The 24,149-nt window shown below is 41.7% G+C and overlaps 1 protein-coding gene across 4 annotated transcripts in view; it reads right to left on the bottom strand.

The window, feature by feature from the left end:
- The window catches only part of ALMS1 (ALMS1 centrosome and basal body associated protein), a 138,753-nt gene that overhangs the window by 21,287 nt on the left and 93,317 nt on the right, over positions 1 to 24,149 (bottom strand). For 2 of the 4 annotated variants that reach the window (XM_039541195.1, XM_039541193.1), the window contains exons 12-17: positions 22,602 to 23,791; positions 7,314 to 7,431; positions 5,569 to 5,817; positions 4,018 to 4,265; positions 2,610 to 2,790; positions 1,091 to 1,154 (exon numbers count right to left, since the gene is read on the bottom strand). In XM_039541195.1, coding sequence (XP_039397129.1) covers positions 1,091 to 1,154; positions 2,610 to 2,790; positions 4,018 to 4,265; positions 5,569 to 5,817; positions 7,314 to 7,431; positions 22,602 to 23,791 — 2,050 coding nt within the window. The remainder of the gene's footprint in view (positions 1 to 1,090; positions 1,155 to 2,609; positions 2,791 to 4,017; positions 4,266 to 5,568; positions 5,818 to 7,313; positions 7,432 to 22,601; positions 23,792 to 24,149) is intronic. The other 2 variants (XM_039541194.1, XM_039541196.1) reach the window with 2 other exon arrangements.

Genomic DNA, 24,149 nt, shown 5'->3' on the forward strand with positions numbered 1-24,149 from the left:
ACAGATCAAGTAGTGCTATTGACCCGTGATTAGAGTTTTCCCAAAGTAACGGAGTATTTTAAGATTTTTGCATCTGCATTCCCAGGACAAGTGGCAACTTTCAAAGTTACTATGAACTTTCAATGTATGGCCTTTAAAACAATTTTTGAAATGCCAGACAGCACTGAAATCAAATTTATCATCTTGCTCAGTCTCTTCCAGCCTTCATATTAAATCACAGGGTTTATTTTGTATATTACTTATTCTTTCTAGCATATATTTGCCCTAGATATAGTGTTACATTCTAAAGTCCCACTTCGGCAAAGGAATTAGCCATATGTTTAAGTCCCATTGACTCCAATATCCCTGTTGCTGCTGTTTTGATTCTTTCAGTATCTTATGCTTCTGTGGCACTTTTCATGCCAAAATACTTTACATACTATCATGCAGATGTAATACCCCTCCCTTCTTTTCTCACCTCTTGCCTCCTCTACCATTTCAAGATCCAACTAAAAGATAACACATTTTTCATATCTACCTTTCACTTACTGTCCCTATCTCACTGTTTATTTGTGTATTCTTAATTCATTATCCAAATATTATGTACTTCCCGCCCCCCAATGTCTACCCAATTTCATATCCTATATATAAATATTTGTCCCAAATGATCATGTAGTGGTATGTGGGGTTAGACATCTGCTACGTTCTACACCCGTAAAAGTTTTAGATCTCTGATTTACTTTTCACTATTTGTGGTGCTTGATTCCTTTTTCATTTCACTCAGTTTGTCCAATGGCTAGGCTATTCACTGACCAAAGCCTTATGTTCCTAGTCCGTTCCAGTTCTAGTGCTCACATACACAATTCAAATTTAAATGTTCAGAGGTAGCTAAAAGAAATGAATTTCCCAACATTAAAAAAACGGGAAAAAAAACTATTAATAACCAGTCATGCTCACCTTCTGACAGAAAACCTTCCATTTTGTTCCTAAAGCACATGATGTATCCCAAATGTCCAAAACCGTCACTTGCAAGAGTGATTTATCTATCCTCACCACCCCATTAAGGTCACCTGATTACAGTCTATTTGGAACAAGTCTTTCTTAGCCTTACCGTTTTGATCTCTGAACCATTTCACTCTTTAGAATTGTCCTTCTCTTCTGCTTAACCAGGTAGTCTAAATGGAAAGGCAAAGTTTTGAGCCTGATAAAACTCTAAAGCTTACAAAAACAGTGAACAAATTTGTTTAGATCAGAGAACTGTTCTATTATAATCTCTGAGAGTTGCACTCTATATGATTTTTATGAAAATATGCTAATGAGTGTGACTATAATGTAACTGGAATATGCTTCATGCAAAAGGTCTCTTATATGGTATCATTACAAAGCTTATAATCTACTGAGTGTGACCATCCTATTTGTAGAAATGTACCACTCTTGTATCTGAAACTAGAAATATGAAATATAACTCAGAGGTCCTATTGTAATTATGCAAAGTGTGGTCCATTAATGGTGGCTTTGAATCTCGATGGCTCCCATTAACCAGGACAATTTGTTGTAAATGACTCTGTTTACTTTTAAGTCTTCCTGTATATGTGTGTACTGGCAAGTGAGTAATGAAGTCTTACAGTGACATGTGATGATGTCACCTGAACTGGAATCCATCTTTAACCTGGTGCTTTTCCATTTAGAAGGAGGGGTGGGAACCCAGAGAAGGCCAAAGGATTCCCACCTTGTGCAAAATATATACAAGGGGGTGGAACAGAACAAAGGAGGTTGCAGTCATGAGAAATTCCCTAGCTACCACCTGAGCTGGAACAAGGACTGTACCAGGGGAAAGGATTGGGCCCAGACTAGAAAGGAGTCTAGTCTGTGAAAGAAGCGTATTGGAACATCTCTGAAGGTGATGTTTCATCTGTAATCAGTTTCTTACTGTATTAGGCTTAGACTTGCGTGTTTTTGTTTTATTTTGCTTGGTAATTTACTTTGTTCTGTCTGTTATTACTTGGAACCACTTAAACTCTACTTTTTATATTTAATAAAAACACTTTTTGCTTATTAATTAACTCAGAGCAAGTATTAATACCTGGGGGAGCAAACAGCTGTGCATCTCTCTCTATCAGTGTTATAGAGGGCGGACAGTTTATGAGTTTACCCTGTATAAGATTTATACAGAGTAAAAAGGATTTATTTGGGGTTTGGACCCCACTGGGAACTGGGTATCTGGGTGCTGGAGACAGGAGCACTTCTTAAGCTGTTTTCAGTTAAGTCTGCAGCTTTTGGGGGACATGGTTCAGACCTGGGTCTGTGTTTGCAGTAGGCTAGTGTGTCTGCTCAACAAGAAAGGGTACTGAAATCCCAAGCTGCTCAGAGGTAGTCTCAGCACATTAGGTGGCCGTCCCAAGGGGGTTTCTGTGACCCAACCCGTCACAATCTCATTATTCAAATGTACAATTAATTTATATAAAATGGATAATTATCCTATTATAAGAATCTCATGATGCATATATAAAATGAATAATAATGTTAAAGAATCTAATCAGAAATATGTACTCTTAGAATAATACTCTTTAGGCAAACAGTGTAAATTCAGTATTTCCTATAGAGCATGAAAAGGCATAAACATGAGGCACCTCTGTTATAGAGCAGGTAATTAGCATTCTTATAACCCTTCTTCTCAGGGGGATTGAACAGCTCCTCTCGCTCGCTCTGCAACACACTCTGTATCTTCCTTTCTTCCATGATGAGCTTCAGGCGCTTCACACGCTCCCCAGAGCGGGAGATGAAATCAGGGCGGTGCAATGCAAGAGCCTCCTAAGAGGGTAAAAAACACCTCAGAGTATAAAGTAGTTTCAGAATGTTCCTCCAAACTGAGAGGGGATGATCAAAATATCTAATCCCATGAGTGAACCATGGCAAGCATTCCTTTCAAACACTCATCCTCACATGACACAGAGCGTTGCGTCCATTACGCTGAGCAATTCTCTGGGGGTCTTGTTAACAAGTACTTTGGTGTTAATGTGAAAGCTAACTGACTGAGGAAAAGAGTAGCTGAAATAATTTGCAAAAAGGTTTAAACAAGCAGGTCAAAGATCAGGCAGCCACACACACAGGACAAGATACTGGTAACCACAGAATTAGACACCTCCATCAAAACAAAACTAAAGTCTATTATAGCTATCTTTTTAAATAGTATATGTTCATTAGTGTCCATATTATGTTGGCTTCTAAGGAAAGCTTTAAAATGGGGTCTCAGCATTTCATATCCATTTTAACCCCAAGGTTTAGCGGTAATAAGAAGCTTTCAATATGCAAAGCCAATGAGTACTATGACTTGGCTGCATCGGAGACACCTTCCTTGAACTTCTTCCTGGTGTGTGCTTGTGCTGACACAACAGCCTTCACTCTGCTCTACTCCTGTATCTCAAGGCAGCAGGTGATTATTCCCTTGCTGAAGTAGGCCCTCTGGGTGTGAAACTCACTGCCCCTTAACGTCAACATCTGTTCAACCCTCCTCACTTTTGATTATCACCATAAAACTGTATTTTTCACACTTGACCTTGAGTGTCTATATAATTTGCTGTGTACGTACATGAAATCCCCATTTTAGTTTCCATTTCATAGGTAAGTTCCCTGTTTTTATTATATTCACTGTTTAAAATGTATCACACTCTTTAATCTTTATTACTAAGCATCCATGCATACTTCTGCAGGGCAGCAATTAAAAAAAATTTACTTGCTACTGCTGCTGCTACATTCCTTCTGAAGCCCTGAAACATGAGATTTGATCATCCTGATTATCTTAGCTTGTATAGCCATAGGTGTTATAGAAAGTATAAAATTATCCAACCCTTTTCTAAAAAACAGCAGTAGTGTTGTACTTGATGACTACCTACAGCAGTGAAAGCAAAGTGGTGAAAATCAGGGCCACGAGTTTTGTTTCTATGAGCACCTACACATGGCTTCATTTTCTCCATCTTTTCCCCTCTCTCTTCCAAAACTTACAGCAAAACACGAACCTCTACAGTGGAGTGTTCTTACCTGCAGCGTCATTTTCACAAATGGTCTTGGGGGCTTGTTCTCAACATCTCTTACTGGGACTACTACTGGCTGAATCTTGCTGCTGCCTTGCTGCTCTTTCCAGTTCCTTTCTCGGAGCGGCTCTCTCCACGGCTTTGTGTTGGTAAGTGGCTCAAACCAGGATGGGCCTGGACCAGAAAAGGAGCTAGATTTGTTCTCCTTCCTAGAGTCAGACTTTAAATCCTCAGCAGGAGCAAACCAGGAAACTCCTATTGACAATATTTTTTAGAGCCAAAAAGGAAAAATTAGAGAAAAATGTATTGTAAAGAATATATAATTTCTCATTTTCCTTCTCCCTTTAAGCGTCTCTGTATACACAGCAACAAAGAGTCCTGTGGCACCTTATAGACTAACAGATGTATTGGAGTATGAGCTTTTGTGGGTGAATACCCACTTCATCAGACACAGGTCTTGGGGGCTTGTTACACAGTGTCACTAAACACAATTAGAGGCCTGATCTTACTGTCACTGCTTGTCAATAGTTCCACTGACTTCAATGGGACTATTCATGTAAACACCAGGGCTGTTCCAAACTGCATTTGCCAAACACTAGAGAAAAACCTTGAGTCTCTATCAACGAACATGGATAAAATACTCTTTGAAATGGCTCAGCTACGAAATTTCTCTTTACTTATACACTCATTTACTAATTATTTCACATTTCTAAAGCACCTGTGAACCCAAAGAGTCCTATGGCTCTTTAAAGATGTTTCTGAGGGCATACACCTTTCATCTTCCAAAGCCATTAGATTCATGTGAGTGCTAGGCCCTCCTGAGTTTACAGCCTTCTGGAATTTAAATACAACTAGAAGATACTCTTTAGAAGTTTTCAAGTGAAGCAGACACAAGACTGTGATGAGTAGGATTATCTGTTCCTAACCAAAAGATGATGAAAAATTGCATCAAGGGATGGAAAATAACATATTTTAGAACATTTCAACAGCTATACAGCTGAGTGTTGATGGGAAATTCAAATTAGGAGGCTGGACCCTGTCCTTCCCCAAGATACAACCACAGCTGAAGAGGGTGACAAGAACACTTCCTTCCAATATTATGACCTCCTCTTCACTTATTCCATGAAGTCCTCAATAAATGGAATCAGTAAAGATATGAAATACTGAATATTATCATTTTAATATATGCAACTTCACAGAAATGCTAAGATGTTCACATGCCTAAACAAAATATTCATGTGAGCGTATACTTGATTTGTCTTTTCTTGCCACATTCACTCTCTCTCTTCACCATCATTTGATATATCATGTCTGAAATTTAGATTGTGAGCGCTAACACTTTGGGGCACTAAAAATAATCAACTATAAACACTTGATAAATGTTAGTGATTCCACTGCCTTTTTTAAAAAATATATAATTGTGCCATTGTTAGAGACTGTTCTTATGGGGCCAGCTAGAGATCTCATGATTGTATACATTGTGTACTGGTTATATATGCTGGCTTATGTGAAATGTGAGCACTTTCCCATTCACAAAGATACAATACTTGGGACTGACCTTGTGGTAGCTGTGGCCTGTTGCTTCCTGTCTTTTTGTCCATGAGAAAATTGCCTGGCTGTCCCTCCTGTTTCCCCTTGCCTGCTGGGTTTCGAAAATCTGAACACATTCCATCCAACTGTCCAAAACCACCATCGGCACAATTTGAGGGTTTCTGTGGCCTCACTTGGCTATATCTTGGGGTGGGGAAAGTCATACCAACATCCCGAGTATTTTTCTTAGTTGCACTGTTCACAATCTCCAAATCTCCTGTAGTCAAAAGAAAGAAAAAGGAACACATTACTCTGGAGCAGCAGTGACACAATATGCAACGATGTTGGAAAGCCCTCTCCGGTCCTTCAAACTAAGTAAGTGGCCTACTGCCATACCCTCATGTACTATAACCATCATAAGCTAAGCTGGGTTGAACCAGACCAGAAGATTGACGGAAGACTTCTGAGGAACATCTACAAGCTGCAGAATGTGGTTTTCAGAAGGTAGTACTTGTGCAGGGTTTGTCAGAGTTTTTAGCCATTTTACTGTAATCTTAAATATGGGGCTGGAGGACTCTAAGGGTTGGTAAAAACAGACTCACGCCTTTTAAGTTATCACTGCAAATCCAGCTCAAGTTCAGTGACCAAGGATTGTTACTATGGGACGATCCACATGAAATTCGTTTTGTGGCATCAGTCTAGCTCCCAGGGCACAAGGCGTCTACATCACAACAACATTAATACAACTGGAACTAACTGGTTCCCTTGTTGGCAGTTACAGCAAAGGTCAAGCACTGAATGGGACGAGGGAGTGAACTACCATCTCTCTGCTAGAGGAAGATTCCTGTATCCAGGTTGAGGCACAAAGGTAAGTCAGCGTATGCTTGTGCCGCTTACGTTTTACTGGATAAACAGAATCCTTTGCTCAGGGTGGTCAGTCCAGCACTTTCCACGTATGCTAAATTTTATTTGTAAAGATTTTTAAATAGTTGGGATGCAAGGGAGAATTAAGAATGTGTAAAACTGAAGGTGTTAACCAAGACTTAAGAAAGTGTAAGCAACCTTGGAAAAATGTCATGAACATTTACCAGCCCAGATGCAAAGTTTACTTACAAAATAATGATAACGAAAAACAGGTATTTTGTTTGCCCATCAAAAACAATCACTCATCCCTTAAAGTAGGATTTTGCAAGCCAGCTTTCAAGGAATGATGTAATTGAAAATTGCCACTAGGGGTTGTGGGGGAAGCCTGAACACAGGAATTATACCAGTCAATGGATAAATCATATCTTAAGCAGAGGACAAGAGATGTTCGAAGGGACAATACTGTAAACAGGGATAAAGGGTGTTGTTGGCATGCTGACTAGACTGATAAAATAGCGAGTGCTTAGAAAGACATTCAGTGACTTACATACAGACAAAGGATGTCAGGAACTTTAGAACTCTTGCAAGAGAAAAATAACATGGAAGCTAGAGCTAAGTTACTTATTTGATACTGAGAGAGATTAAAGGTCTGGGTTAGCAGAACTCAAATGAGCAACGATATTAGCCAGTAGCACAGTGGGAACCAGCAAATGGAAGTGTCTGATCCTAACACAATACTTTATTGTGAAAAGATCTAAGCAGTGCAATTTGTGGGCAGTGAATGCCCAGTATACATACCCGTCTGCAAAGACATGGATTAGACTCTGAAGCAGTCCTCTACAATGGTTGTGAAGAGATGAAAGCCAGAAGTGAATAGGCAGAGGTGAAGTTCGGACCGAAGAAACTCACCTGCTTGGATGCCCTTGTTTAACATCCGGGTGTGTCGCTTGTTACTGAGGGCAGAACTTGGTCCCCAGGAACTGTTGATTGTAGCAACAGAATCTGATGAAATAACAGAGTCTGCCACCTAGAAAAAAACATAACAGGTTCTTGGGGATCGCTATTCGACTCAAGTCAGTATGGGGGCAGGGGTGAGGGGTCAAGCTGGAAGGGAACAATAGTCACAAGTTCAGTTCTTAAAATGATTCAATTAACAATCGAGCACAGGCCTACAAACACCTTTCCACAACATTCTACGCAATTCAGCCAACCTTGGCTTCCTTTTGTTTAGAAGAATGGATGTACAGTGCTGGCATCCAACCTGATTAACTAGGAGCTTCACTCTGCCAATTCTTCAGGTGAAAAAATGGAAATGCTTTAACAGCTCTGCCACCAGTAACTAACGCCATCAGCCACGAAATCCTAATGCACATACATTCAAACATTTATATTATATGCTTTCTTAAAATAAAAACTGTTTTAGAAATTACATTTTTTAAATCTTTAACTTCATGCACTAGCACAGTGGCTCTCAACCCTTCCAGTCTACTGTACCTCTTTCAGGAATCTGATTTGTCTTGCAAACCCCAAAGTTTCATCTCACTTAAAAACTACTTGCTTACAAAATCAGACATAAAAATACAAAAAAGTGTCACAGCCACACTAGTACTGAAAAATTGCTGACTTTCTCACTTTTATCATACAATTATAAACAAATCAATTGGAATATAAATATTGTATTAACATTTCAGGGGGGTGAGGAGGCCAGCGGTGAGGCGAGCAGCAGGTGGGCAAGGAGGTAAGCAGTGAGGTGAGTGGCAGGGAGGATAGGGGAGTCTGGCAGGGGAGTAAGCAGGCGAGCAGCAAGCCAGCAGCAGGGTGAGGAGGCAGGCGAGGAGGTCTGGCTGTGAGTTGGGGAGAGAGGAGGTGAGCGCTGAGCCACCAGTGAGCAGGGGTTCACACGGCGGGCAGGAGGGTGTCTGTGGCGGGGGAGTGAGGAGGCGAGCAGTGGGTGAGGGAGTGAGGAGGGACACAGGAGGCAAGCAGGGGTGGATGGGCAGTAGGTGGAGCCCCCCTTTGGGGAGGCTAGCCCCCAACTCTAACCAAGCCCCCCCTGCCAGGAGAAGCCCCAAGACTCGCCCCCAGTGCACACACGCACACCTGCCCAGAGGCGCTCCTGGCCGCACTCTCAGGCCACCAAAAAATTTATTGCAAGAACCCCTGCTCTAAAGTGAGCCACACCTTCCCACCCTCTGGACCAAGGGTACCTGAACGTTGCAGGGCCTGGTAGGTGAAGGGACTATCCTGGAATGCTGATGTGTTCTCTTACTGCTCAGTAATGATTTCTGGTTCTATAGTACCAGAGAGAAAGCAAAGGACTTTCAAAAAGTCAGCAGTAAAGGTTCCCCCACTTTTCTGTAGCCCCCCAAATCAGTGTCTTTTACTGAGGTGAAACCTGTCCAGAAAATAGTAATTTATAAGAAGCAAGAAACAAGGAGTTAAGTGGCAAGAGTGGGAGGTTGCACAGGCACTAGTACCTTTTAGTTCAATATAAAAATAGAACTAGCTGCACTCAGAGATCTAATATTGAATGAGATGGCTTTGTAAGTTTGTATAATGATCTTATTGCCCTTTAAAATGTAGGGTCTTTTGTCTGTGAACATAATGCACCTAGTTACGCAAGCTTTGTATTCTGATTATGTAAATAGGGATATGCTCGTGCTTAAATAGCACAGCAGTTATTGACAATGCTTCTATAGCCGTCAATTTTGACAATGTGCCGTCAAACAGCTGCTACAACGAAGTTAGTTGTGCTTCATTTTTAATTAGGAAACAGATTTTTCACACCTATCACAGTAATCAGTATTCTATTAATAACTCATAATACTAAATATGATGGGAACGACAGGAGCTATATTTTATTGCTCAGGAACTAGTGTACCTTCATTGTCACCAAATCGACACAATGCATAATTTCAATTGCCACATTTAAAGGACCTGGTTTTTATTCTCACACATACAGAAATGTGTTACTTTGCATCTTGTAAAATCAATTACTGCTCTGGCAGATTTTACAAGACAGATGTGGCAGATACACACCTGCATATCAGAGAACAGAATCAAAATTCAGATATACATTCTGGGAAAACAGAATCCTTATTCTATATGCAGACCAACATGATTTCCCTCCCATCCAAACAAGCATTTCAGCATTCAAGAAGGATTAGATATATGCAGTCATTCAGCAATGAATATATACATGCTTATTTCCATTCAAACCAACTTAAATGCAAACCTTGGTTTTGCGGCTGGTGTTTTGAGGGGTGCCTTAGGAATGAGATAAATTATATTAGATAGCAAACACCCTGAGGAAGGGTCCAGAGTTTGTATACTGTTGAGTATAAAATTGGCATTGAAATGATTAATAATTTTTTTTTATCCGAAACAGCGTTCTGTGGAAGAGGAGTTGACAATATTACTCAGATAAAGCACAGATAAAAACTGATTATAAAAAGGGTGCCACTTTCTTATACAACATATATATTCTATAATTTAAATATTGTGCAGTACTGTGTCTTGGAGTAATGGTTTCTATAAGCAAAAAGGAAATTACTTACCTGTACAGTAACTGGAGTTCTTAAAGATCTGTTGTCCATATGTACATTCTACTAATGATGTACACACATCCCATCCACTTGAGTTCTAAATCTTTGGCCAGAAGTGTCCATGTGGACATGCTTGTGCTTGAAGCACCCTTGCGCCCTTAGTCAAGGGCATAAGAGGATAGAGCACACAACTGCCTCTCAGTTTCCTTTCCACGGCAGCAGAATCCTGGTTGGTAAAGGACTCTGAGGTAGGGGGGATGGAGAGCAGGTTGAGGAATGTCTATATGTACAACAAACGCTCAAAGAACTCCAGTTACTGTACAGCTAAGTAACTTTCCTTTCTCCTTTAAGCAAACATACATATCCATACTCCACTAATGGTGACTCCCAAGCAGTGGACAACTGTAATGGAAGGAGCTTAGTCTTAAGAGCATAAAAATTGTAAGACAGCCTTGCCAAATGCAGCATCTGACTGAGCTGCGTCAGTGATAGCATGATGTCTAATGAGTGACCAGAACCCCAGGTGGCTGCTTTACATAATGTCCAAAATAGACATACATAAGAACATAACATAAGAACATAAGAAAGGCCGTACCGGGTCAGACCAAAGGTCCATCTAGCCCAGTATCTGTCTACCGACAGTGGCCAATGCCAGGTGCCCCTGAGGGAGTGAACCTAACAGGCAATGATCAAGTGATCTCTCTCCTGCCATCCATCTCCATCCTCTGACGAACAGAGGCTAGGGACACCATTCTTACCCATTCTGGCTAATAGCCATTTATGGACTTAGCCACCATGAATTTATCCAGTCCCCTTTTAAACATTGTTATAGTCCTAGCCTTCACAACCTCCTCAGGTAAGGAGTTCCACAAGTTGACTGTGCGCTGCGTGAAGAAGAACTTCCTTTTATTTGTTTTAAACCTGCTGCCTATTAATTTCATTTGGTGACCCCTAGTTCTTGTATTATGGGAATAAGTAAATAACTTTTCCTTATCCACTTTCTCAACATCACTCATGATTTTATATACCTCTATCATGTCCCCCCTTAGTCTCCTCTTTTCCAAACTGAAGAGTCCTAGCCTCTTTAATCTTTCCTCATATGGGACTCTCTCTAAACCCCTAATCATTTTAGTTGCTCTTTTCTGAACCTTTTCTAGTGCTAGAATATCTTTTTGAGGTGAGGAGACCACATCTGTACACAGTATTCGAGATGTGGGCGTACCATGGATTTATATAAGGGCAATAATATATTCTCAGTCTTATTCTCTATCCCCTTTTTAATTAATCCTAACATCCTGTTTGCTTTTTTGACCGCCTCTGCACACTGCGTGGACATCTTCAGAGAACTATCCACGATAACTCCAAGATCTTTTTCCTGACTCGTTGTAGCTAAATTAGCCCCCATCATGTTGTATGTATAGTTGGGGTTATTTTTTCCAATGTGCATTACTTTACATTTATCCACATTAAATTTCATTTGCCATTTTGTTGCCCAATCACTTAGTTTTGTGAGATCTTTTGAAGTTCTTCACAATCTGCTTTGGTCTTAACTATCTTGAGTAGTTTAGTGTCATCTGCAAACTTTGCCACCTCACTGTTTACCCCTTTCTCCAGATCATTTATGAATAAATTGAATAGGATTGGTCCTAGGACTGACCCTTGGGGAACACCACTAGTTACCCCTCTCCATTCTGAGAATTTACCATTAATTCCTACCCTTTGTTCCCTGTCCTTTAACCAGTTCTCAATCCATGAAAGGACCTTACCTTTTATCCCATGACAGCTTAATTTACATAAGAGCCTTTGGTGAGGGACCTTGTCAAAGGCTTTCTGGAAATCTAAGTACACTATGTCTACCGGATCCCCCTTGTCCACATGTTTGTTGACCTCTTCAAAGAACTCTAATAGATTAGTAAGACACGATTTCCCTTTACAGAAACCATGTTGACTATTGCTCAAGAGTTTATGTTTTTCTATGTGTCTGACAATTTTATTCTTTACTATTGTTTCAACTAATTTGCCGTTAGACTTACCGGTCTGTAATTGCCAGGATCACCCCTAGAGCCCTTTTTAAATATTGGCGTTACATTAGCTAACTTCCAGTCATTGGGATTTAAAGGACAGGTTACAAACCTTGGTTAATAGTTCCACATTTGAGTTCTTTCAGAACTCTTGGGTGAATGCCATCTAGTCCTGGTGACTTGTTAATGTTGAGTTTATCAATTAACTCCAAAACCTCCTCTAGTGACACTTCAATCTGTGACAGTTCCTCAGATTTGTCACCTACAAAAGTCAGCTCAGGTTTGGGAATCTCCTAACATCCTCAGCCGTGAAGACTGAAGCAAAGAATCCATTTAGTTTCTCCGCAATGACTTTATCATCTTTAAGCGCTCCTTTTGTATTTTCACCCCACTGGTTGTTTAGCAGGCTTCCTGCTTCTGATGCACTTAAAAAACATTTTGTTATTACCTTTGGAGTTTTTGGCTAGCCGTTCTTCAAACTCCTCTTTGGCTTTTCTTATTACACTCTTGCACTTAAGTTGGCAGTGTTTGTGCTCCTTTCTATTTGCCTCACTGGGATTTGACTTCCACTTTTAAAGGAAGTCTTTTTATCTCTCACTGCTTCTTTTACATGGTTGTTAAGCCACGGTGGCTCTTTTTAGTTCTTTACTGTTTTTCTTAATTTGGGGTATACATTGAAGTTGGGCCTCTATTATGGTGTCTTTAAAAGGGCCCACGCAACTTGCAGGGATTTCACTTTAGTCACTGTACCTTGTAACTTTTGTCTAACTAACCCCTCATTTTTGTATAGTTCCCCTTTTGAAATTAAAGGCCACAGTGTTGGGCAGTTGAGAGGTTCTTCCCACCACAGGGATGTTGAATGCTATTGTATTATGGTCACTATTTCCAAGCGGTCCTGCTATAGTTACCTCTTGGACCAGCTCCTGCGCTCCACTCAGGATTAAATCTAGAGTCGCCTCTCCTTGTGGGTTAGCTGCTCCATGAAGCAGTCATTTAAAGTATCGAGAAATTTTATCTCTGCATTTAGTCCTGAAGTGAAATGTTCCCAGTCAATATGGGGATAATTGAAATCCCCCACTATTATTGGGTTCTTAATTTTGATAGCCTCTCTAATTTCCCTTAGCATTTCATCATCACTATTACTGTCCTGGTCAGGTGGTCGATAATAGATCCCTACTGTTATATTTTTACTAGAGCATGAAATTTCTATCCATAGAGACTCTATGGAACCTGTGGATTCGCCTAAGATTTTTACTTCATTTGAATCTACACTTTCTTTAACATATAGTGCCACTCCTCCCCCTGCACGGCCTGTTCTGTCCTTCCGATATATTTTGTACCCTGGAATGATTGTGTCCCATTGATTGGTCTCAGTCCACCAGGTTTCTGTGATGCCTATTATATCTATATCCTCCTTTATCACAAGGCACTCTAGTTCACCCATCTTATTATTTAGACTTCTGGCATTTGTGTACAAGCACTTTAAAAACTTGTCCCTGTTTATTAGCCTGCCTTTTTCTGATGTGCCAGATTCTTTTTTATGTGATTGTTTATCATCTGATCCGGCCCTTACATTATACTTCTCATTCCTCTGCTCCTGACTATAACCTGGAGATTCTCTATCATCAGACTCTCCCCTAAGAGAAGTCTGTGTCCGATCCACACGCTCCTCTGCAGCAGTCGGCTTTCCCCCATCTCCTAGTTTAAAAACTGCTCTACAACCTTTTTAATGTTTAGTGCCAGCAGTCTGGTTCCACTTTGGTTTAGGTGGAGCCCATCTCTCCTGTATAGGCTCCTCCCATCCCAGAAGTTTCCCCAGTTCCTAATGAACGTGAACCCTCCTCTCTACACCATCGTCTCATCCACGCATTGAGACTCTGCAGCTCTGCCTGCCTACCTGGCCCTGCGCGTGGAACTGGGAGCATTTCTGAAAATGCCACCATAGAGGTCCTGGATTTCAGTCTCTTCCCTAGCAGCCTAAATTTGGCTTCCAGGACATCTCTCCTACCCTTCCCTATGTCATTGGTACCTACATGTACCACGACCACCGGCTCCTCCCCGGCACTACACATAAGTCTATCTAGATGCCTCGAGAGATCCGCAACCTTCGCACCAGGCAGGCAAGTCACCATACGGTTCTCCCGGTCATCACAGACCCAGCTATCTACATTTCTAATAATCGAATCTCCCATTACTAACACCTGCCTTTTCCTAGAAACTGGAGTTCCCTCCCCCGGAGAGGCAACCTCAGTGCGAGAGGCAACCCCAGAACCATCTGGAAGGAGGGTCCCAACTATGGGAAGGTTTCCTCTGCTCCCATTGACTGCTCTACTTCCCTGGGCCCTTCTTCCTCCTCAACAGCACAGGAGCTGTCTAGCGGAGGTGGGACAATTCTACAGTGTCCCGGAAGGCCTCATCAACATACCTCTCTGCCTCCTCAGCTCCTCCAGTTCCGCCACCCTGGCCTCCAAAGTCCATGGTCTCTGAGGCACCGACTGCACACATCGCCACCCGCCCACAGGGCAGGTAATCATACATGACAGTCAGTGCAATAAACTGGATAGCCCCACTCTGCTGCTGGGCTTCTGCCTGCATTGTCTCCTAGTTAGTGAAAGGGTGGTTTAAAGGAAGAGGTTTTGAATGTAGTTTGGTTTATAGGTTTTAGGGGGGGGCCACGGGGAAGGGGTTAGGGCTGGCGAGGTTCTAAACTCCAAACTCCCTGTTAGCAGCCCCTGTTCGCAAAGCTCCCTGGACACATTTTTCAATGATGCTGCTCAGGCTGCCTAAACTCTGGTGAAGCAAGTTCTGAGTAGTAATAACAGGGTTCACTTTGGTCACCTCATAAGTTCTCACAAAATGAGAAATCCATCTTGGTAGTCTCTGAGATGAGATGGTTTTGATTTTCATCTTTTCTACAATGGAGCCAAAGAGTCTGGGCAAAGATTTTCATTCTTTGCAGATAAAATGCCAAGGCATGCCTGACATCTAGAGTGTGCAGCAGCACAACCTCCACTTTAGAAGCATGAGGCTTAGGAAGAAATATATGTTGGTGAATTTGCTGGTTCATATGAAACTTTGATCATCTTCAGCAAAAACTTAGGATGTGTCCTCAGATGTACGTTGTCTGGATAAGAGACAGTATAAGGAGTGTCAGCCACTAATGCTTAGATTTCTCCTATCCTCCTTACAGAGGTTAAGTGACTAAGAAAGGTGTTGTAACTGATAAGTGTAACAAGGAATACACCACTATCGGCTTAAAAGCTGGGCCAATCACTGCTGAAAAAACTAAATTAAGGTCCCACAGTAGAATTGGTTCTTTAAAAAGTGGAAACACCTTAGGACCTTTCAAAATCTGATCACAGTTGGATGAGATAACATTGTGTGTCTATCCACTGGAGATGATGAGCAAAAATAGCCACTAGGTGAATTCTGATTGAGCTAAGTGACAGATTACACTGTTTCAATTCAAGCAATCTTAAGATTTCTGGCACAGAGGTTGCTTGTGGATACAGGGGTTTCTGGAGACACCAACAAGAAAACCTTGTCCATTTTGTCGGCTAGGTCTCTCTCACTGAATCTCTTCTACGGTTCACGAAGATATTTCAGAAAGGTGAAGATCATGACTTCTGTACCTTTGACATTCATCCAGCAGCAAAGCCATGAGATGAAAGGATTTTTGTTTTAATTTTGTGGGAAATAATGGAGACAAAGAGTCAACGGTGTTAACACGACCCTGTTACTGTACAACACTAAGCAGTGTTAAGCAAGGTTTGGTATGCACAGACATCAGCCTGCTTTGTACCATGGCAAAAACACAATTGAAAATTATTTTTAACCTTTGATTAAAGATACAGAAAAAAGAAGAAAAAAGCCTTAAAGCATCTGAAATATGAAGTATTAAGACAAGTTTTCATTCTAACACTATACATTGTTCCCTTTCCCTTTGCTTTAACAAGTCTTTAGAAGAGGGAGGAGGGAGACATTTTTTTTAACACATTTAGATGGTATCAAAGATGGTAATAACTGTCTGGGTGAAAAAAGAGAAAAAGTTAGCTGAGATGGGTTGGAGCTGTGTTAATTACTGTTGTTGAAGTCTGATTCGGTTTCCTAAAAGACAAAGCAAGACAAACACACACAAGAGGGGGGAGAAAAAAAAACAGCAAAGATAGAAAATGCAGCTTTGTCTCTGGTATTTATTTTCACTTGTAACCTCACAGCACATGGTCTTCTCCACCACTCCGAGACCTGGCAAACTTACTAGCATTGGACTGATTAAGGCATTGTTTTTAGCTGCCTCTCTGGTCACAGGCTTACAAACGTGTTGCAAAATATACAGTCTTGGCCAACTAATCCAGAAAGGAGACAGAAGGGAAAAAGATAGCGATAAGAAAGAGAATAAGGTGGGGAAGAAAAAGGACACATGGTGGGGGAGGAGTCTCACATCCTAGGTGGTCTTCAGGATTCAGCCAGAGCAGTGGTTCCCAAACTTTAACAACCTGTGAACCCCTTTCACTAAAATGTCAAGTCTTGCAAACCCCCTCCTAAAAATGAGTATTTCGAGATTTTCTCCTTTACCTGAGTATAAATTATAAAAGCAGTGATCTCGGAAATACAAAATTTTGTTTTATGACATGCTTATTATACACTATTTATTATTTATCATTACAGTATTTTTATTACATTATAAAAATGGTAACACTCTTCCAAGATCTCATTTTCGCAGCTTGTGTCACTTTGAATAAGCCTGCTATAAGACAAGGCTCCTATAGAAGCAGCAAAGAATTCTGTGGCACCTTATAGACTAACAGACGTTTTGCAGCATGAGCTTTCGTGGGTGAATACCCACTTCTTCGGATGCAAGCAGTGGAAATTTCCAGGGGCAGGTATATATAAGCAAGCAAGAAGCAAGCTAGAGATAACGAGGTTAGATCAATCAGGGAGGATGAGGCCCTGTTCTAGCAGTTGAGGTGTGAAAACCAAGGGAGGAGAAACTGGTTCTGTAATTGGCAAGCCATTCACAGTCTTTGTTTAATCCTGAGCTGATGGTGTCAAATTTGCAGATGAACTGGAGCTCAGCAGTTTCTCTTTGAAGTCTGGTCCTAAAGTTTTTTTGCTGAAGGATGGCCACCTTAAGATCTGCTATTGTGTGGCCAGGGAGGTTGAAGTGTTCTCCTACAGGTTTTTGTATATTGCCATTCCTAATGTCTGATTTGTGTCCATTTATCCTTTTCCTTGGAGACTGTCCAGTTTGGCCGATGTACATAGCAGAGGGGCATTGCTGGCATATGATGGCATATATTACATTGGTGGACGTGCAGGTGAATGAACCGGTGATGGTGTGGCTGATCTGGTTAGGTCCTGTGATGATGTCGCTGGTGTAGATATGTGGGCAGAGTTGGCATCGAGGTTTGTTGCATGGATTGGTTCCTGAGCTAGAGTTACTATGGTGCGGTGTGCAGTTGCTGGTGAGAATATGCTTCAGGTTGGCAGGTTGTCTGTGGGCGAGGACTGGCCTGCCACCCAAGGCCTGTGAAAGTGTGGGATCATTGTCCAGGATGGGTTGTAGATCCCTGATGATGCGTTGGAGGGGTTTTAGCTGGGGACTGTATGTGATGGCCAGTGGAGTCCTGTTGGTTTCTTTCTTGGGTTTGTCTTGCAGTAGGAGGCTTCTGGGTACACGTCTGGCTCTGCTGATCTGTTTCCTTATTTCCTCGTCTGGGTACTGTAGTCTTGAGAATGCTTGGTGGAGATTTTCTAGGTGTTGGTCTCTGTCTGCGGGGTTAGAGGCTCCTATGTTTCATGAAGGAGAATCGGATGTGAAATAGCATGAAGCTATTTAAGAAGCCAACTCAAAGAGTTCCTCCTACACAAGCATTCAGGTCTTGAACAGTCCAGGCAAACAATGCACAGTACAACAAAGCTTAAACTGGTTCTTCATAATAATTTAAAAAACCAATACTAATTGCCTATTTAATTTAAAAAACAGCAAAAAATATCCACCTCCTTTTCCATTTCTTATAAAGAGTCTTGAAGTTTAAATCTCCTCAGTGTGATAGATATGCTTGCTTTGATCTGCTTAGCCCTTGGAAGTCCAGGAGCTCCAGGCTGCTGGCCCCATGCTGCCCGGGGTCCCTAGGGACAGCTCTGTCCGCCATTAGGGAATTTTTTCTTGAGAATCCCCTGTAACATTTCGCGAACCCCAGTTTGGGAACCACTGATCCAGAGCCAGTGGAGGTGGCAATGTCATCTGTACCATCTCTCTGGCAGGGTCTGGTCAGGACATCTCACAGAATCACGACAACAAAGGCCAAATGGTGTCATGATGGATCCAGGGATCCCAGGAGACTGTGGGGGTGGCAGCCATAATGGTGAAGCTTGTTCCTTTCCCTTCTTTCCATCTGCAATTGGAAGTGTTGTGTCTGCTTCTAGACAACTTTTGTCCCAAAGTCTCTTCTTTTAAGGACTCTCTAGGGGAGTGATGGTTGGAATAGGCCATCCTCTCCTTATTTTGTCCACCAATTAGAGCTAATTTTCAACAGATACATTTTGGTCCATTGATTTCCAGTCTCGCATTTCTCTTGCTTACAAGGCATGATCTTAACAGTCCTTGAGTTATATCAACAGACCTTTTTCTTTTGACTCATTCAGTCTGTCTCCCTTTTATACCTTTTCCTATCAACATTTATTGTTACAGGTTAGTGTGACATTTTATGAACTTTCACTCACTTTTCACAATTGAGCTTACAATCAGGATAAACTGTAGGCCCAATTATCAAACAGGACTTCAGATCTGGATGCAGGATCTTCCCTTTATTGTAGCACAGCAAGAGCTGTCAACATTGGTGGTGCCACATGGTGTCAGGGAGTTGACAATAGGAATGGTTCTGAGATACCCCCCTTCAATGGTGCCTTCACATTCAGTACCAACACTGCCAGTGCTGGAAACTGCAGTGCCATAGTCTGTAGCACCAGAGTATGTGGTGCCAGATCAGTCTTAGGTGGTGCGAATGATGAAGAGTGGGAAGTTGAAAGAACCAAGCTCCTCTATATAGGAGCTTTTGGCAGTGCTGTTTGCAAAACCTCTTCAGAGAAGCCTCTTCTCGGTGCTGATGCACTGGCACCATGATGAGATTGAACTTTGCTGGGAGCCACACAGACAGAGTGATCAGGAGGGGATACTTTTTTCTTCTTTTAGGAGATCTTAGGAGGAGATATGTCTCTTGAATCTGTGCCCCGTATCTTTTCTGACAATGATTTTGTATCAGATTAGGTTGATCTTGGTGCTAAAACCGATGAAGCCTATCATGCCAGAGATCCAACACTCACACTCTTCCGTGATGAGAGATCATGCACAGGTGGGTCACAGAACCCAACAACTTAATGGGCTTGCTCATAACGTAGATCTGCAGCTACACCTCCCTATTCTTTGCAAGTACTACTTGTGAAGCACTTGCAAATGGCACAATTTCCAAGACTGTGCAATTTCCCTGAAGCAAAATAAACATTTTAAGTGCCTAACATTAAAGGGCACAGTACCCTCACAGGAGGGCACAATCCAGGAGATTTGGTTGAGTCCAATCTCATAGCAGAAAAACTTTAGGTCTGGTAAAACAAAGCTAATAAAATCAACAAAGTGCCAACAAGGCAATTACTATTTCTAACTACGCTATACACAAGTTTGAAAAAGGTACTAGCAGTTCATTAACCACGGACAGCAAGCTGCTCTGTCTTGAAGCCAGGAGGCAGTGAGAAGAACTGAATGGCAGTTGGTGTGCTCAATTCTTTGTACCCTGATTTGAGGGCATAAAAGACACTGAGAGTTTATGTACAACCTACGAACAGTGCTGGCCAAAAGACTCCAAACTCAAGTGCACAGGTCGCGTGCACACCATAAGTGGAATGCACATACGGACAATCACCTGTCGGAGAATGATGGTTATAGTCTACTGCCTGTCTGCCTTTGAATCCTGCATATCTTAATTACAACAAACAAAAGTTAGCTACTGTTGGCACTAAAGAGCCAATATAGCCATAGAAAGGCAAGCTGGATTTCCATTCTACCTAAAGATTCAGAGAAACTGTGCCTCAGGTTTTGGTTATCATCATGTTCCTATTACGCTGCTGACATTTAGGGAAGTGACAAAGCTCCTCCACTCCTGGCTGCTTCTTGCAAGTCTTTCAATGGTTCCCCAGCTGTGCCCCAGGTTTTTCAACTCTGCTTCCACAGTCCTTCACCATGTTGTTTTCGGGCGGCCTCTTTTTCGCTTGCCTTCAGGTGTCCATCTTATTGCTACTCTGGTGATGGAGTCCGTTTCCATCCAAAGCACATGACCGATCCATCTCCAACACCTCCTGGCAATGATGGTGCTCAGATTCTCTTGGCTGCACTGTCAATAGATCTTGGTTTGAGATTGTTCTGGGCCAAAAAATACAGAGGGTTTTTTCTGAGGCAGGTTGTATGGAATGAAGACCATTTGGACATGTCATACTTTCTCATTCCCGAGCATTCTGCATTATAAAGTAGTGTTGAAAGTACGATAAATGTCAAATGTTATAAAATAGTCTATTTTTTTTAAGTACTGTACATAGCTGAACCAACTTTCTCTTAACCTCATTTGATGTTGATCAGTATTCTTATCCCTATTTTATACATAGGGACACTCCATCAAAGAGATCAAGTTACTTTCCCAAAACCACAGTATCAGAGTTAGAATTAAAACTCAAGAGTTCCTAGCTCCTAATCCCATGTTCATTCCACTAAAGCTATCTCTCTGGTGACGTTTAATAACCAAAAAGAACAGAAAGCCTGGGTGGACTTTGCTGAGCTGCTAGTTGAGAGGGGCAAAGGAGGGAATCAGTTTCTGACCTGTAAACCAAGCACATTTGATCTAAAAGTTATTGAATGTCAGAAAATATAGGATCTGACTGTCACGTTTAGAGAGTCAGTTTTCTATCACTGCAACTTCAGGATTATTTGGGGTAATTTTTTTTTTTTTTAAACAAGCTAGAGCCTTGAAAGGCTCATTTCCTCCCAGACAATACCCAATAACCTGCTAGAGACACATTAAATACTTTTGATTTATTAACTGCTTTCATCAAAAGTCGACAGTATATCCTAATAAAATGGAAATGTAGATTAGCATTGATACACCACCATTTTGTTCCCTCAAAAATTAAATAGTATATTTTAACATTAACAAAATACAGGAACCAGAAAGATATACTATACAAACCCCAGAACATATCACCGTCTATACTGTAATCTTCATCAAACCTAAGATCATGCCACATTTTTGATAGTTAACTATTTCTCTTCCTAACTATGGGCCATGTCTAAAGTCCATTGAAATCAACTGAAAGATTCCACTGATTTCAATGAATTTTGAATCAGGCCTTTAGACAGACTGACAGATGATGGCCCTGAGAATCTTACAGTCTGAAGTGCCATCTACATCCACAGTTCTACTGATACAAAAAATAAATCAGAAAAGTAAAAAGTTCAGATGTCTCATCTAAATACATCTACATTATTAAACATAATATTAATTCTAATTGTGCAAAATAGGATTGATGGCTCCCAGAAGTTGCCCAGGCAGCATAGCAAGGGTCACTAGCTAGAGCCAAATTCCACAACCCTGCTTTCCCAGTTTCATCTGCAGAAATATGGAAAATGGCAGGGAATATTTAAGTGTTTGGAGAGCAGATATATTTGTAGCTTCTTGCTTTACAGGGTCTCTGGCAGACATAAATAGGAGGCAAAGGAAGGAAGTGAACGAAGGGGTGTGATGGGGCTTAATTCCCCATTGCCTGTAAGACAAGGGCAAGAACCTAATTAGTTATGCTCCATACCTGGGAAGTGATTAACTAATTTCCTCCTGGCCAGAGGAGGTGAAACTAAGCTGTATAAGGAGCTGAGGCAGCTCAACGGAGAGGAAGAAACCCAAGAGAGAGGAGCTAGGGAGAGTTCTCTTTTCCTGGGAAGGATCTGGAAGAAGATCCACCAGTTTGGGAGAGGCTAGGGGCAGGAAGCAGAGCTACAGGAGTAGGCTTAATTCCTGTGTTGGGGCTCTAGAGTGTACAGAAGCCCTCAGCTAGGGCCTGTGGGGGGCAGAAGGCACTCCCAGCAGAGAAAAGCCTGGTGTGGGGCCAGTAAGCTGACTAGGGGAAAGAATTGAAGTTGAGCCCAGGAGGGGCAAAGGACCTTTTTGTTTGTGAAGCCAAAGACCAGGACTGAACTGTTATATGACTTGGCTGGAGGTCCAAATGGGAGTGGTCACTGTGTCAGAGAAAGTGGCCACCACATGGGGTACAAGAGGGTACAAGTCCCCTGCAATGCTGTGCCCAGGAAGAAAGGTATCTAGAGGCAAGGATGCACCTTGACAAGGGGAGAGAAAAAACAGAACTTGATTTTGCTGCCCTGGGAAAAGGGAGAAGAACTTGGTTTGTTCTGTGGGCTACTTTTCTCACTGGTGAGGGAAGCCTATCCTATAACAATCCTCTCCCTAGGCCAGTGTCAACCATTCTCCAGATAAGGAACGATTACTACATTTTCCACTCTGTTTATGATATAGCATCAACAAAGCTATTAAAAAAAACGGTTAGATTGCCTCTTTGTTTAAATGATCACATACCTGGGTATCTTTTCTTTTTCTATGTCGCTCAGCAAAAGTCATTTTAGGATATTTCAAGCCCACTACTTTACTTCTTCCCTTGTCCCACTTTTCAGAGCGACTTTTCTGCTGACTGATGGTGCAATACAGTTCGGACAGTCTTGGTGACAAGCGTACTCTTTCATGCCCAAAAGCCCTGATCAGCCTGGCAGTGTCAATGGTGGAAATGGAACTGCTCACCTCAGTCTGAGAAGTTGTTTCCATCTCTGTTTGGGTCACGGTGTCTGATTCAGAGGCGGTAGAATCTGTCACTACAACGTGGTCTTTAGTAGGCATGGTCTCTAAAGAGGTGTCACTCAGGGGATCTAAATATTTCTGTTTCAAGAATCTCTTCATTTGATTGATAGTTCTCTCTCCTGCCCTTTGTTGTCTAGACTCAGCTCGTCTTTTTTCATCATAACTGGTATCTGATCTTTCTTCAGCATTCAATACGTTTCTATAAGAGTCTAGGTTACTTTCATATACCTTCTTGTCCTGACATCTTATTTTCTTCTGCTCTCTTCCCCTAGTTTTCTCTCCAATATTGCTCTTGCCATTCTCTGTAGGCATTAGTGAATGCCTAACTGGATTCTGGAGGACTCTGGCCAGTCGATCAAGGCGTTCCACTAGGGACAGCTCATTGCTGCTCTTAAGATTATGGAGGTGGTGCTTCTTCTGACGCTCTAAAAACTTAGTCCAAAGCTCATCCAAACTGCCAGTGGAGTAGGTACTCTGTTTTAGTGGCAGATCCATCTTCTGTCTCCTGACTAAGTCAGACCTTTGGCTGCTTGATAGCAGATAATCTCTGACCTTCTTTTGGTCCTCTTGTACAAGCTCTTTCCCTGAAGCTTCATTCCCCAAAGATGCATTGAATCTCAAGTCCTCCACCTTGCTATAATCCACTTCTGCAGTTAGTGGGGAGAATTCATCCTCCTCACCCATTTGAGGGTAAACAGAGAAGGAGTGTTTATCTTTCTTTGCAGCTCTCCAGTTTTGGAAGAAATCTCTTGAAGAAGGTCCAGTGTGTCCAATATCAGTGCACTCATCTGAAGGCTCATCATTAGAGAGGAAGTAACTCTCATGTTGCAGGGGCACTGGATGGTGAAGGTAAAACTGGGCTGACTTGAAAACTGAATGAGATGTTTTTACAGATTCCAAATGGTTCACAGACTCTGAAACAGAAAGAAAACTGATGTTTTATTTCCCCTCCCCAATGATGGCTACTGGCTTCTTCGGAAACAGTCTTCTATAAATAGGGCATCTCTCATTCCAAAGGACTCCCAAAGCAGTTTACCAACTACAGGCATGTATGAGTCACTTCACACAATGCTGAAATGCAACCACTGGGATGGAATCTGAAAGTTATTAACAGTGCACAGCAGTTTTATACAGACATTTAGGCTAGGAATGAAGAGGAATACCATACCAATTAAAACTGCAGGAGGATCAATGACAAGAAGCCAGAAACTCAGTTTTACCGCTCATCTAAAGGACAAAACTCCTAGTATACAGTGCCATGTTACTAACTTA

The sequence above is a fragment of the Mauremys reevesii genome, linkage group 5, assembly GCF_016161935.1.
Source record: "Mauremys reevesii isolate NIE-2019 linkage group 5, ASM1616193v1, whole genome shotgun sequence".
Taxonomy (NCBI): Eukaryota; Metazoa; Chordata; order Testudines; family Geoemydidae; genus Mauremys; species Mauremys reevesii.